Source organism: Sander lucioperca, chromosome 9, assembly GCF_008315115.2.
Source record: "Sander lucioperca isolate FBNREF2018 chromosome 9, SLUC_FBN_1.2, whole genome shotgun sequence".
Taxonomy (NCBI): Eukaryota; Metazoa; Chordata; class Actinopteri; order Perciformes; family Percidae; genus Sander; species Sander lucioperca.
This window is the reverse complement of record NC_050181.1, coordinates 23,131,812-23,147,154: the sequence shown is the minus strand read 5'-3', so window position 1 is coordinate 23,147,154 and position 15,343 is coordinate 23,131,812. Positions and strand designations below refer to the sequence as shown.

The 15,343-nt window shown below is 42.0% G+C and overlaps 1 protein-coding gene across 1 annotated transcript in view; it reads right to left on the bottom strand.

Annotated features, from left to right (window-relative positions):
* The window catches only part of cntnap2b (contactin associated protein 2b), a 31,005-nt gene that overhangs the window by 9,956 nt on the left and 5,706 nt on the right, over positions 1–15,343 (bottom strand). The window contains exons 2-14 of the mRNA XM_031291007.2: positions 13,270–13,380; positions 10,683–10,876; positions 9,363–9,510; positions 8,234–8,437; positions 7,898–8,082; positions 6,819–6,962; positions 6,128–6,386; positions 5,439–5,588; positions 4,795–4,957; positions 3,198–3,304; positions 2,178–2,297; positions 1,687–1,802; positions 301–385 (exon numbers count right to left, since the gene is read on the bottom strand). Coding sequence (XP_031146867.1) covers positions 301–385; positions 1,687–1,802; positions 2,178–2,297; positions 3,198–3,304; positions 4,795–4,957; positions 5,439–5,588; positions 6,128–6,386; positions 6,819–6,962; positions 7,898–8,082; positions 8,234–8,437; positions 9,363–9,510; positions 10,683–10,876; positions 13,270–13,380 — 1,986 coding nt within the window. The remainder of the gene's footprint in view (positions 1–300; positions 386–1,686; positions 1,803–2,177; positions 2,298–3,197; positions 3,305–4,794; positions 4,958–5,438; positions 5,589–6,127; positions 6,387–6,818; positions 6,963–7,897; positions 8,083–8,233; positions 8,438–9,362; positions 9,511–10,682; positions 10,877–13,269; positions 13,381–15,343) is intronic.

The following is a 15,343-nucleotide window of genomic DNA, read 5'->3' as shown; positions in this document are numbered from 1 at the left end:
GTTTCTTTTTTCCTTTCTTTTCTCGTCTCCTTTAGGTCCGAAGAGGGCCTGTCGTGCCCGGATGCTACAGCAGATTCCCTCCTGAAACTTCCTCACAATGCAATAAGCCAAACAGATGACTACAAGTGACTTCACGCCTCGCATACCAGCGCTTTCACTCCTCACATACCAATTATCTTTCATTACTAAATTGTTCAAACGGATGTGGTTGATGGTGTGGTCCTTGCTAGTGAAATTATTCATTTTCATACATAAATAAGCAAGGTCTTAGATTAGTGACTGAGAGGAGGGACACTTTACCAGGAGTGTTGAGCAGACGAGACATTCGGCAGGCGTAGGCTACGTACTGGTCACAGTACGTTGCACTGCTGGTGACTGACAACACCTGGACGGACACACACACACACACACACACACACACACACACACACATACACACACACACACACACACACACACACACACACACACACACACACACACACACACACACAAACACACAGGAGGAGACAGGGACAGAACTTTTTTTATGTGTTCTTTTATAATATACAACAAATGTTTTTTTAGTGGCAATTATTTGGAGTTGATTACAATACAAAAAAAAAAGTGCTGATCAGCGTGAAGCGACTGGCGCAGGTGCGTTTAGGGCGTGTACAAATCCACTTTTTCTAGTTTAACGGTCAAAAAAAGGGTCCGAGCGCCAGGCGCACGGTTCAAAAGGGTTGTACTTAGTGTCTTCATTAATTCATAGGTGTGTTTTGGGCGTAACATGCAATAAACCAATCAGTGTGTCATCACCCATTCCCTTTAAAAGCCAGGCGCGTTTGGACCTTGGCGCATTGCTATTATGATGGAGGATTTGCTAAGCAGGAAGGAGAGATTTTCAGGAGAAGAAACTGATCTCCTTGTGCGTGAAGTGAAAGCGCGCGAGCAGATCATATCATAATACTATTTCACATTGTAATATTTTCATTTTTAATCTTCTGCATGTTGGTGTGCTGCTGCGCGTCCCTGTGTGTGTAACAAGCATAGCTGTGCACAAGGCCAGGGCCCATTTTACTAATGCGCTGTTAAAATAACAATGAAATGCTGCGTTATTGACTTCAGCCCAGGTTTTTGTTGGTCAATGGCGCGATCACTTTCCGCTGCCTCGAGATAGCAATACGCCAAGAATGCACCTGAACACACCTCGCTGTAAGACCAGCACGCACAGATGGGCACAGGTGCATTTGTTATTTAAACAACGTGGCCGCTGGACGGGACATTGACAACTGCGTCGGTCTTAAACTAGCAAAGACACTTGCGTCGGGCTTAGCGCTGCGCCAGGTGCAAGACAGGGCCACTAGTGTAGATGCACTAGCTTCACAGCAGTGTATTGCTAGATGGTGCAGTTGAGGTTTTTGAACAGATGTTGACAATGTTTTCCTTTGGTGACAGAATATCAAAGCACAATCATTTTGTATTGTGACATAAGTAACATGATAATATTGTATTGTGGGGCTTCTGGTGATTCCCACCCCTATACATTATTACCTAATATTTTCTAACACGGCTATATCCTATTACTAATAACACCAATGCGATACGCACAAAAAACTGATCTGAACTCCAAGTGCTCCACTCTGACCACAACCAAACAAAGTGTGCAGCAGGCGAACAGTGCCAGGTTGCGTAGTCATTGCGTACCTGTTCATCGGTCACGTTGTAAGTGATCTGCAGCACTGCCTTCCCCTCCTGGTCTGCACTGGTGACTGATGTCTGAGGAGATAGGTTGTTCTTCAGCACGGTCCAAACCTTTTCCTCTAAAAGAACAGAAAAAAAATACACTCAATCGTCTCCACACCTCCTGTGTGATTATGATTATGCATGTTAGCACATGCATAATAACTCGTACAATATATACAGAGGAAAACAGAATGACAGATGTTGTTTCCAGACCACAGTGTGACATTCACAAACACGTTGTTGACTGATTTACAAACAGACATAGACGACATTTTGTGGAGTGTAATAAGCATAGCTGCAAAAGACAAATGTTGGAAGTAGAACTAAAGTTTGTGCAAAATTCTGAAGCAAGCATTGACAAAAAAAAACTACTTTGCTGTCTTACCGAGAGTGGCACGAGAAAATGAAAGTTTTAGTTAATCCTACACCCTGTTCACACAGTGACATCTCACCTGTCATGTCACAGCTGACTCTAAAGGGGGTGATAGATCCACTGCCGTCTGGGTCAATCCAGTAGCTCCCGGAGCTCTTCCCCTGGTGCTTATACTCCTCACAGGACTGCTGAAACATCGCTACAGAGGAGACACACAGCTCAGCAGACACATCAGACATAAGACGGATCAGATCCTCAATGATCCTGCTCATCCTCTCCTTCGTGAAATTCAGAAGCAGTAGCAGGCCAAACGGTAGATTTCTGCAGCAGAAAATCAGAACTACGAGGTACAGCAAATCATTCGTGCCTACAGTTATTAGACTGCACAATCAAAAACTAAAACCGCCTTTGGTATTTTAACTTAGGGCTGTGCAATTAATCAAACTTTGATTTTGTCTCCTAACGATCACAAAAACAATGTAATCAAGAAAAACAATTATTTTGCACGCTACATTTTGCAAGTAAACTTTTATTGTCTCTTGTGTTCTAAAGGGGAATTCAAAAAGTTCAAACGGGGGAAAAGTATTAAGGGAAATGTTACAGTCCAAGGTGACTTCACTGTTAATTTGTTTACCCGTTTCACAGTTTTTTTTAAGTTCAATAAATGCGACATCTTTCCAAAAGTCATTGAGTGATCGTGTTAAATAACCACGATTTCAATAGTGACCAAAATAATTGTGATCATATATTTTTTTTCATTATCAAGCAGCCCTATTTGAACTGCATCATTGCACAATTACGCAACCCAATTGCACTTCAATTTAATTTTCATTGCTGCAAATTGGATATTATACAACTTTGGATATTATTTTTATTGTAGGTTTCTTCTGCTTGTCAGATCTTCTTATTGTCTTATGTATGTGTTCTATACACTGTATTGTCCGTACTGACCATATTTTAAAGTGTTGTGTTTTCTTTTTGTTTGAGACGTGTAAGACCACATGAATACTTTGACAAAGCAGTGTGTGTGTGTGTATGTGTGTGTGTGTGTGTGTGTGTGTGTGTGTGTGTGTGTGTGTGTGTGTGTGTGTGCACTTACATGTATGGCAGGTAGCTCCAGTGTATCCAGTGCCGCTACAGTTGCAGCTGAATGTATCCCACGTCTGAGAACAGCGGCCACCGTGCTCACAGTAATTAGGAACACACCTGACATCACACACACATGGACAGTGGAAGGAAACTCAGGTGAACACAGGCAGACCAGTTTCTAGCTCACAACATATTCTGTGAAGCACCTGAACTGCCCACAGAGCCTGCGCTTTCTCTTATTTCATTTTATTGTATCCATTTTTTATTTAGTCAATTTATTGAAATACAAAACACAAAGTAAAACTTATAAGCAATGCAAAACGAAAAAACAAACGGGATCCTCAGCAACGTACAAGCAACAAATTGATCAAAAGGAGTAGGAAGAAACTGATCACAGAATAATCTGAATGGATGAACAAAAACACCATTAAAGAGTCAACAAACAAAACATAACCAAACGAGAACAGCACTGATCAAGCTCATAGCATTTTAATATTTTGTTTCTGAATATTTCTTTTAGTTTGGATATAAACTCAGCAAAAAAAGAAACGTCCTCTCACTTTCAACTGCTTTTATTTTCAGCCAACTTAACATGCGTAAAACTTTGCATGAACATAACAAAATTCAACTACTAAGAACTAAACTGTGGGTGGTGATGGCTCAGTGGATATGACCCATGCCTTTGGTGTGGGAGACCCGGGTTCGAATCCCACTGCGATACATCAACCAATGTGTCCCTGAGCAAGACACTTAACCCCTAGTTGCTCCAGAGGAGTGTGACCTCTGATATATGTAGCAATTGTAAGTCGCTTTGGATAAAAGCGTCAGCTAAATGACATGTAATGTAATGTAAACTGAACAATGTTTCACAGACATGTGACTAACAAATGGAAAAATGTGTCCCTGAACAAAGGATGGTCTAAATCAAATCAAAAGTCACAGTCAGTATCTGGTGTGGCCACCAGCTGCATTAAGTACTTCCTACATCTCCTCCTCATGGACTGCACTAGGTTTGCAAGTTCTTGCTGTGAGATGTTACCCCACTCTTCCACCAAGGAACCTGCAAGTTCCCGGACATTTCTGGGGGCCATGGTTACCCTCTGATCCAACAGGTCCCAGACGTGCTCAATGGGAATGAGATCCGGGCTCTTCGCTGGCCATGGCAGAACACTAACATTCCCGTCTTGCAGGAAATCGCACACAGAACGAGCGGTATGGCTGGTGGCATTATCATGCTGGAGGGTCATGTCAGGATGGGACTGCAGGAAGGGTACCACATGAGGGAGGAGGATGTCTTCCCTGTAACGTTCGGCAACTTTTGATTTTGACCATCCTTTGTTCAGGGACACATTTTTCCATTTCTGTTAGTCACATGTCTGTGAAACGTTGTTCAGTTTAGTTCTTAGTAGTTGAATTTTGTTATGTTCATGCAAAGTTTTACGCATGTTAAGTTGGCTGAAAATAAAAGCAGTTAAAAGGGAGAGGACGTTTCTTTTTTTGCTGAGTATATATATATTTTTTTTATTTTTTAGCTTGTTCTCACAGTTACTCTGTTATACAGTATGTATGACTGATCTTAAGTTTATAATTGTGACTGACTTGTATACCTGTCTATAATGGCGCACATATCCAGGCTGACATTTTCAAAGGTTCCAATGAGGCCCTGCTCCACAGCCCTGAGGTCGGCCAGATGGTCGTCTATGTGGATCATCTGCATGCAGCCCTGGAAGGAGCGCTGAAGTGAACGGGTGTTGGTGGGCACAAAGTTGCCTGGAGAAAAAAAGCAGAGGAGGTCAAAGGCCATTATTACAACCACTGGAGAAGAGCTGATAGGATGTTTTTCTATCATTGCTGTTCTAGATGGTTCTGTGTAAAAAAAAGAACATCTGCGCCGTCAGGTTAGATAGATCGATATTTATTAAACCATGCGGGAGATTTCTTTTCAGTGTGTGTTGTTAGTCACCCCCATGGTCTTACTAGAATTTTAGAAATACTGAGATCCCCAGAAAAAGTTAGCCACCAGACACACAAAAAAAGGATTCCCACAGTCAATCACAAGCCTCCCTGTAATGCCCAATTGTTGTTGTTGGTCTACAGTAACTGTTTTTTTATTTTACACTGCCAATGCTGCTTCTACAGACAGTGTGTTTGTATTGCTTTCATTGTAAAAGAAAAAGATATCCTTCACTGCCACCTCTTTACGAAACATATACGTTACTATGGATGGTTGGTTATCTTTTTGAGGAATTACCTCCAAAGTAGTAGCTTCCTCCAGTCAGGATCTGGATGGGGATGGCCGTTCTGACTGTGGATGCCTCGTCTCCATCGACTGTCAGCATAGCATAGTTCTCCAATGCGTTCAGATGCACACTGTGCCACTGGCCATCATTCAGACCTGAACCTGCAGGCAAAAACACACATCAGTCAATAAACTTAAAGATTAAAATGGCAACAACAATAACTGACGAAAGCAGCAAGATACAAATGGAGCTAAAAGTCACAATTAATTAAACCAGGAGCGTCAAACTCAATTTGACTCAGGGCCACATAGGAAAATGAGAATCACATCAAGAGCCAGACATTCATAGTTTATTGAAATGCTTTTATTAAATCAAAAAAGTCAAATATCTTTGACTGTAGTATTACATGTCTAATATATAGTCTTCTCACTTACAGTCTGGTCGACATAAAGCCCTAAAAAAGTCAGGAAAAAAGTTCCTCATCCATAAAAGAATTTAAAAAAGCCCAAAAGGTCGGAAAAAGGGACAAATATGTTGGAAAAGTGACAAAAACGTTGAAAAAAAACGACAAAAACTTTGGAAAAAGTGAAGAAAGAAAATTCTTGTGAACCTAAATTGATATGCGGGCCGGATCAAAATCTGTGAGGGGCCGGATTTGGCTCCTGAACGTCCATTCTGAGGACCAATGAGGCGAGCTCACCTGATGAGATGTCAATGCGTGTGTTCTTCTTCTGTGTCACATTCATGAAGACGGTGACCTTGCCCTCCGTCAGTCCCACCTCCACCCAGCCGTCAGCCAGCGCCGTGAACATCAGCAGCCCGTTGGGGTTCCACGTCCTGAAAGACAGACTGACTGACAGAGTGTCGCTGTCACTCTGACCCGGCAGCCGCAGGAAGGACGTGGAGTTGAAGAAGACGGAGAAGGAGTTGGACTCAGCACACGAAAATGTCAGGTTACGCTACAGTGGGAGAGAGAGGGAGAGAGAGAGAGAGAAAACAGATTTGACGGAAACACTATTTTACCAGAGCCTTAATTATTAGCAGTAAGCTTGTCTAGTCTTGCACGTCTGGTATAGGCTACAATTACCACACCCACTATCCTGTCTCTTTCTATCGGAGAGAGCCGAGAGGAGAACGATCGCTTTGTGACCGGCGCGGAGAAATACGCGTCCGGTATGAATGGCCAGGAGCACGATCGGGAACGTATCTACACTTCGCTGGCTATACGTGACGCTGGCACGCCCAATGTGTTTTCACTGTTACTCTGTGAATCCATTATTCTACTCTGAAGACAGACTAAGACAGATAAATAAAAACAACATAAGCCAGGTCTCTTTTTTTAACACACACACACTCACACACACACTCAGAGCCAGAGAGAGTTGTCTTACGAAGCTGGAGGTGTCCAACTTCTTCCTGCGGACCAGATTAGTGATGTTGTCTCCGTTGTAGGTGATCCCCTCCATGCATCCCACAAAGTTATCTCTGCCTCCGGAGCTTGGCTTCGCCGATACAGGCAGTCCTCCGAAACTGATCTGAGGACACAGAGGAGCACAACGACATGGAGGGAATGACATCGATCCTACTGTACTGTTGTGTTAATTGTTCTACGGTGACCAACACACACACACACACACACACACACACACACTTACTGTCAGGAACTCAACGTCATCAGATAATTAGCTTTTAATCCAGAAAATGCAACATTAAAACAAAATAAGCACTGATTGAAAATGTAACTGTAACTGATATATTATTGTATTGCCTCAGCCAGACTTCAGACTTTTAAATGTGGTACTTGTGTTCTTTCAGAATGCTGCACTGGAGGTACAACGTTTTCATCTGTAAACCTGCCGTGAATATCAGTCACAACAACTTCTTCAGTTAAAGATAAAGACTTCCAAAGTAGAGGTTGTACACTCCAAACCATTTTGTGTGCACTCCACTAGCCCTTATGGCAGGATATCCTCTGAAATAAGAGTTAAGGCTACAGTCTATCATAAAACACTTTAGGGTTAAAGATCATCCAGCCAGCAACTTTGATTGTCAAACGTTGATGGTTAAAAGATAAAATGTGGTCAAACTATATCTGCTGTTGCATCACCCTCCTACAGCATCATCTATCAGTCAACGATCAGATCAGAGGATGCACGCACACACACACACACACACACACACACACACACACACACACACAGGGAAGAGGGTTTTCTCACCCAAAAACTGAGCTTTTAGAGAAAAGTCTCAAGTGGATAAATTTGAAAATGCCAGCAGTAACAGGTTTAGTTGTTTCATTGTTTAAGTGTGGATCAAGATCTTTACAAAGACTACCTACACACTATGTACATACACAGTTTTCACGTTAGTTTAGGATCTCTATAACTCAAAGGGAGCAGAGTCCCAGGGGCGTGACATGAGGCTGAGATGATGAAAATGCCTTACAGCGTGAACCACATGGAGCCTTTACCTCATAGTCCAGGTCCAGGTGGTCAAACTCTCCATTGGTCCTGAACTGCTGAGTGTGATGGTCCAGGGTGAAGTTGACGTTCCTGCGGTAACGCTCTATGACAACTGAGTGCCAGTGGTCATCATCCAGTAAGCTCCCACTGGTCACAGAGGTGTGCCCCTGAATGGATCCGTACTGGTTACTGCCTGGAGAAAAGCAAGCAGATCACATAGACAGGAACAGGTTGTAAATGTTTACCATGTCCCTTCTGCCAGCAGTAGATAATACAGTCCTTAGAATTCCAATAGAAGAGAATGGGCTGTCTCTAGGGAACACACAGACTTTGTAGAAGGCTACCTAAGTTGAGGCTGAGCTGCAGTCTTGCCCTGCTGAGCTCCAGGGAAATGTAGTCTCCCTGCTGTCCCTCTCCGTGGAGCAGGACCCCGTCTGCCGCCGTGGTTCTGAACTTAAGAGAGATGACGTCCTTCGCAATCTTGATCTTCTTACTCCTGAAGCGGTAGGGGATGACACCATGGCCTTCAAAACTGATCACATCGGCCCCTGGAAGAAAATATAAAATTAGGTCTTTGAAAAGTTCCGAAAATTCTATTCTCTGCCAACAGATCTGGGATCTAGAAACCGTCAAATGTGGTGGCTGTGCCTGCTTCCTGGACCCTGTGAAGTGAGCTGTGTCCTAAATCTGTTTTCATGACATCAAAGTCATGTGTAAATGAATTGCACCAAAGTTAGTGTTAGCATAAAAAAAGCTAACACCAAAAAATAAAATGCTGCAGACATTTATTATACCCAGATGAACCCCTTGAGACGTATAATCTCATTTTCAAGGGGGTCCCAAAATAAAAAACACAGGAAGCAACTCATCGTTCACCTTCATCATTCTTTCTTTTTTAAGATTTCTTGGGGGCATTTTAGGCCTTTGTTTTGACAGAACAGCTGAAGCTATGAAAGGGGAGAGAGAAGGGGAAAGACACGCAGTAAAGGACCGCAGGTCGGAATCAAACCCGTGGCCGCTGCAGCAAGGACTGAGCCTCTGTACATGGGGCGCACGCTCAACCAGGTGAGCCTCCCAGGCGCCCCACCTTTATCATTCTGATTAGTGCAAGGGCTGTGTCTAAATCTAATCATTGTCTACTGTACTTACAGTACTATTGTACTACCCTTCATTTTATGTAAGAGTTTGAATTTGAAAATTCTGTCTAAAAATGTGCCTGTGATAAGACAAAATGTTATATGGTCTCATATATATACAGAACCAAAAGAAGAGTGGGTGGGAAGCACGTGCCCTGGTTTATCACAGACACAGACAGACAACCATTCATATCCACACCACAGGCCACTTAGATTATCTACCTCACGCAGCGGAAACTATATATTATAACTATATAGACACATGATCAAACATAGTGGACAACAGAATAGCTGGCCGGCAGCATCAGGTTTCCCTCTCTTGTTCATTTGTACTCACAATATGAGCAGCCGTAGAGCTCCAGGCGTACTCCGATGCGTCCCTCCCTGCTCCAGTCCACTGGGATGAAGCGGATGTAGCGAGCCAGGATGGCGTGCTGCAGCTCGAAGCGAACAACTCCCTCACTGTTCACGTTCCCCTCAAACGTCTGAAACACACCGAAACAAACACGCTACAATAATCTGGCAGGAAGGTCTCCAATCATCCTTATGTAATTAACTGTAATCAGCTTGATTTTAGATATAAAAAAATCAAAAGGAAATTGGAACATTTCATTCAAATGTCTAAAGTTTTACATTAGCCAACTACTGGAGGCTGGTCAGGGGTGTCCCTACCATTAGAAGGCTTAGGCTCAAACACACAAGCTGTTTTGGGCATCACCTCAGCCGAATGTAACTACAAGATTTTTCCTAGTAGACTTCTTAAGCAAGTTTTGTCTTTAAACTTTTAAACCCTTGTGTTGACTTCGGGTCACATTGACCCGTTTTCAATTTTTGTTTCATATCAGAAAAAAATGGGACGTAGAAATAAGCGCTGAAAATGTGTAGAAGAAAAATGTAACAATTTAAAGCGTTGGAAAAAGCAAAAACAAACTGTGAAAAAAAGGCGTCAAAAACGTTGTTTTCGAAGGGAAGACAACACAAGGGTTAAGTGGTATTTATGTATTATCTACTCTAAGCTTTTTGTTTCGTATGTTTCAGATACATATATGGCAATAAAAAGGGTCCAAAATGATGTGAAATTGCATTGTTTTTAAATTTAAAAAAATTAACATTTTCTTAATGAGGAGGACCGCTCAACCATCTGACAAATACGTGCAGCTAAGTCTTCCACAAACCCAGGGAAAACACTACTGGTTAGTTGATAGTTTGAGAGCTGAACTGTATATGATATTTTTCTCATGTAAATGTAACTGTATATATATATTTATATAGTGACTACTCAAAGCGCTTTAACCTATTACAGGAACCATTCTCCATTCACACACATTAGTACACTGTGGCCAAGGCTGCCGTACAAGGCGCCACCTGCTCGTCAGGTAAACATTCACACACATTTACACTCCGATGGCGCAGCATCGGGAGCAATTCTGGGGTTCGGTGTCTTGCCCAAGGACACTTTGACATGGAGCCAGGGATTGAACCACCGACCGCTCTACATCTGAGCCAGTGCCGCCCCATATTGGCTAGGACTTCTCAGTAAATACTTGCAGGTGCAACCAAAACCGCTAAATTGCTTCAAATTGTTTCAAAGGTTTAAAAGGAAAGTTTAGATGAGATGAGCTGACATTACAACACATGACATAAGGTCCTTGCTCACCCAGATGTTTCCATCCTGTAGATACGGCCTCCAGTTTTTCTGCGTGTCGCTGTAAAGCAGCCGATACTTGCTGGTCCAATCAGAGCTACTGTAGCGACCCTGTGTAGCTATGGCAACTACCTGCTTCCTAGAACCCAGGTCCACCTGCAACCACTGGTAACGATCTGTATCCAAGGGCGACCATCCTCCAGCACCTGGTTTGGTGGGCGTTGTCGGTGGTCAGGGTGAAAGATTGCAGGAAGGGAAAAAGAAGAAGAGAAAAATGGCTCTAAAACATTCGGAACAAAGATATCTTAAGTGTCCTGTCTTCAGCTTAAAGGTCCCATATGGTGACACTTGTACTTATATATGTATTGTCTATATGTGTCTATTAAACATTTATGTTATAGTGTTACAAAAAAAAAGAGTTGATTTGATTTTCCCACCCTTTTCTGAGAGCCTTTTTTACTCCCCTCCCACACATGCTCGGATTCGCTGTTAGATGGAATGTTCAGCCCACTACTAATTAATATTCATGAGCAAAACGCTCTGAGTGGCTAAGCAGAGATCAACACACAAGGCGGCCTGTTGTGTATGTACGGTTTCTTTATGATGGATGATGTCATTGCAAGGAGTTTAGCGAGTACAGTCAGTCTAGGCAGCGTAACCCGCAATTTCCACCAACTGCGGAATGGCTGCGTGTCGGCTCCGTGCTCCGCCGTCCTTCAATACCCACCAGGTCTGGATTTGTTGCGTAACGGCTGCGGCCATGACTGACAGCTGAAGTCACGAGGACCCACGAGATCTCGCGAATTCACGTATGATCGCGCGATATAACAGGATGTAGTTTCTATAAACAGAACCACAAACTTGACTTCAGGACTGTCTCCGCCCATTATGACGTTTTCAAGGTGTAGTGCATGGAAATATGATCCGCCGTGAGCACAGTGTATTTTATTTTGAAAATTAACCTATGTTTTATTTTGTTTCTGTGCTCGACTTCCTGTCCCGCACAATCTGCCGTGTGCTGAATTGCTGCGGAGCTCTCCGGCGTCCGGCAAAAATAGCAGCTCTGCGTATCTGCTCCAGAGGGCTGCGGATCGCCGGAGCTGGGACGGAGTCGGAACGCAGCCGTGCCACAGTCAGTGGAAATACACACATTGACTTTAATGGAAACCTATTGACTCCGCCGCCGTTCAGGAGCGGATCCGCAGCCATTCCGCAGTTAGTGGATATCGCGGGTAACTGCATGGTTGGCAAGCTTTGTTCTTTTCATCACCATCGGAAAACTGTAGTCGCTGTAGTCATGTAGAGAGTCGTGTAAAGTAAAACCTACTTTATGTTAATGTTAATGGCTGCTTCTCATCAGCCACAACCAACCTGTGCTTCACATACCCTGTTTGCCCTCCACTCAGCGCAGACTAAACGTTCACAGTTGGTCTCAGCCAATTTTTCTAGGTAATTCTCCTTCTATGTTTTCTACCTCTAATCCTGTTTCTTGTGCCATCGGCTTGCCATTTGGACTTGACTCCTGCCACCACTCCACTCCTGCCAGACACAGACCAAGGACCCGTATTGGACTCCCTCGAGACCTGAAATCCCTTCACTGGATCCCGCCACGAGCCTGCTCTGCCCCGCTCCTTCTCGGATTACTTCAGATCTGCCCCCCCTGGAAATCTGGACTTTGCCACACTTGAGTACATTCAAATAAATATTATCATTTCTCTCCTGGCTCTGAGTACTGTCTGCGTTTGGGTTCTAATTATCATTCCCCCTAACAAATAATCCTGTATTTTGATTGAGATTAATAAATTCCGTTTATGCTTTCATACAGTTAATTATATAAAAGAAAAAATCGTATTCATTTAAGCTATTAACCATTGTTCTGTGATGTTTACATGAGAAGTTATTAAGCATTAAAATAGAGGTCGGCGTTTAAATAAGCCTGTCGCAATAATTTGAGCTGACCGCGATCATTTTTGCATATTCATTAGATTCCACAATCCAGCTGGGTTGCGGAAAACAAACTGTCTCCCTTAGCACAAGGTTCCAATGAGCTTGCCTGTCTAGACCTTACTCCTATTGGACCGGTTCATCTGTTTCAGTTCATATGAGACCATATTTCTTGCTTCCGAAGCAAGATGATGACAAGAGAGGTGCAACTAATGGGTGTCTTGATTTATGAGTCTATAGCAAGAGTCTCCCCTAGGGATGCAGCAGGGCAGTTCTGAGGAAAGTAATGCTGGAGATCATTTACATACAGTCTTTAGCTGCTTAATTAATTGAAAAGAGCGTAATTAGCGATAACTGCTCAGGACTTAAGACTGAAGACCAAGTGTGAGCTGGCCTTTTCTGTTAGGGCCCCATCTAATAGAGCTTTTAACTGATCCACATGAATGGACAAGGTCCAATTTGGGAAAGAGGAAAGGAGGGTATGAACGAATGCTGGCAAACAGTGAACCTTCGCCCAGAAGATGGGTTGTAACTGCTAATAGTATGCAATGATAAATGCATCATCAGTATACCAACCAACCAAATTTAGAATAGGATTCCCATGTGCATACACAATAGCAGAAACAACACAGTATGTCCCATTACAAAGGCGTACCTTGTTTCCGATTGAGTTTGGCGTAACCAGCTCCACATCCTCGTGCGTACACAGATGAACTGGTGAAGGAGCTGTAGGGGAGAGGAGTGGCCAAGCTGTCCTCACATTTCCCTGAACCAGAAAAGACACACAAAAATAGACAAAGTTCAGCTCATCGTCAGCAATAAAGTCAGTTCTGCAGAAGCCCGCTGACTTTGGTGAGCCGTTGACTTTTCCTCTAGCACCACAAGCAGGTAGAAGTTTTAAGTCCAATATTTTGGTTGAATAAGAGTACCATAAATTAGTCTTTAATTCCTCTTAGCAAACCTTAAGTAACTTTGATTTGGTTTTGATCAAAGCTGAGCAGCAGTTTGGTGGTTAACAGATAAAATGGCTTTTTTATCTTGTAATTGGACATATTCTTAGCATAAGGCTGTGTGTGTCTGTCTTTGTTCTCAACACATTCATCAGAGTTGATATGAGGTTGTGATTTGGGCGGGGGAGGGTCACAGCTGTGTGTGTGTGTGTGTGTGTGTGTGTGTGTGTGTGTGTGTGTGTGTGTGTGTGTGTGTGTGTGTGTGTGTGTGTGTACGTGTGTGTGTGTGTGTGACAGGTGCGGCGTATGGTAATGAGCTTCCTCATATGCATTACAAAACAACAACCCCGGCATGTATCAAGCAGAAAAGAATAGAAAATAACCTTAACACGCACTCATCTTTGTGAGGAAAATACTTGTTCTTATTTGGCAATTTGAACACTATTGTCCATCTTGTGCCTCCTGCTGTTAGTATCGGACTTTTCTGAAAAACCCATATTACATTAAATGACAATGTTTTGTTTTTGTAAATAATTTATTTCTGTTATAGATAAAGTTTTATCAATTTAAAATAATATGAATTATATGTTTCTAAGTATGGTCTTTTTTCCTTTTTCGTAATTAACTTCAAAATATGATTAAGAATGGGCTGATGCCGGAGTTCTACTGTAAAGTGTACTAGTTTGCAAGTTTTACAGGCCATGAAGACTGTGACTGAAGCAACAATTATATTTTGTTTTGTGTTTGCAACACACAGAGCACACACATAAGTGAAGACGTGGATTCTGCTGGGATGGTTTGAGAGGGGTCTTATCTTTGGATGTCCGGGTACTTCTTTTCCACTATGAGAACTCGTCACTATTAAAATCCATTGTAACCGACCTAAATTCAAGCTGACCGCAGCCCTCTGTGTTCCACGATGGAGCAAACTATAGGGCGTTGACAGCCATCTTTCAGATGTACAAGGTGTGATGTAAGTCATTAATGTCAGCGATGAAAACACGTGTGGTGAAAAAAAGAGAAAGCTTCCCGAAGTCGAAATAAAGGATGCGAAAGCATATCACATAACATCATATACATCATATAACCATGTAGCGAAGGCCTAAGTGATTAATATATGGTACAGTAAATCTCAGGCAGGTGATTGGCAAATGACAAAAAGGTTGAAAAAAAACATTTTAGTTATATATTTCATTTTTTTATGGAATTATTTTATATGTACCTGTATAATAAATATTTATTGTTCAATCTATATATCTATATATAGATATATAGATATATAGATATATATATATATCTATATATATAGATATATATATATTAGGGGTGTACGATTCAGAAAATGTCACGATTCGATTCCGATCTTTAGGCTCACGATTCAATTTAATATCGATTTTCGATTCAAAAACCATTTGAATTTTCACAGTATGTAAATGTAGTAACTTTTCCCATGTATGTATGTATATATATATAAAATACATCCCTTAGTACATCCATATGGATTTTTTATTTAGTTTATTTAGTATCTTTTATTGTCCATATTATTCATGTGGATTTGTTTGTTATTTGTTATTTTAACATCCTGTTATGATGTATGTGAATGTTGTGTGTGATGTCTGTAAGCTACTGGGACCTTGAATTTCCCCTTGGGGATCAATAAAGTGTATATCAATCTATCATGTGATTGCAGTAGACATACAATACAATAAAAAACGTGAAAAAAAAATGTCAAAAAAGAATTAAAAAAGAAAAAAAAAAAATTCAAATATGAATCGATTT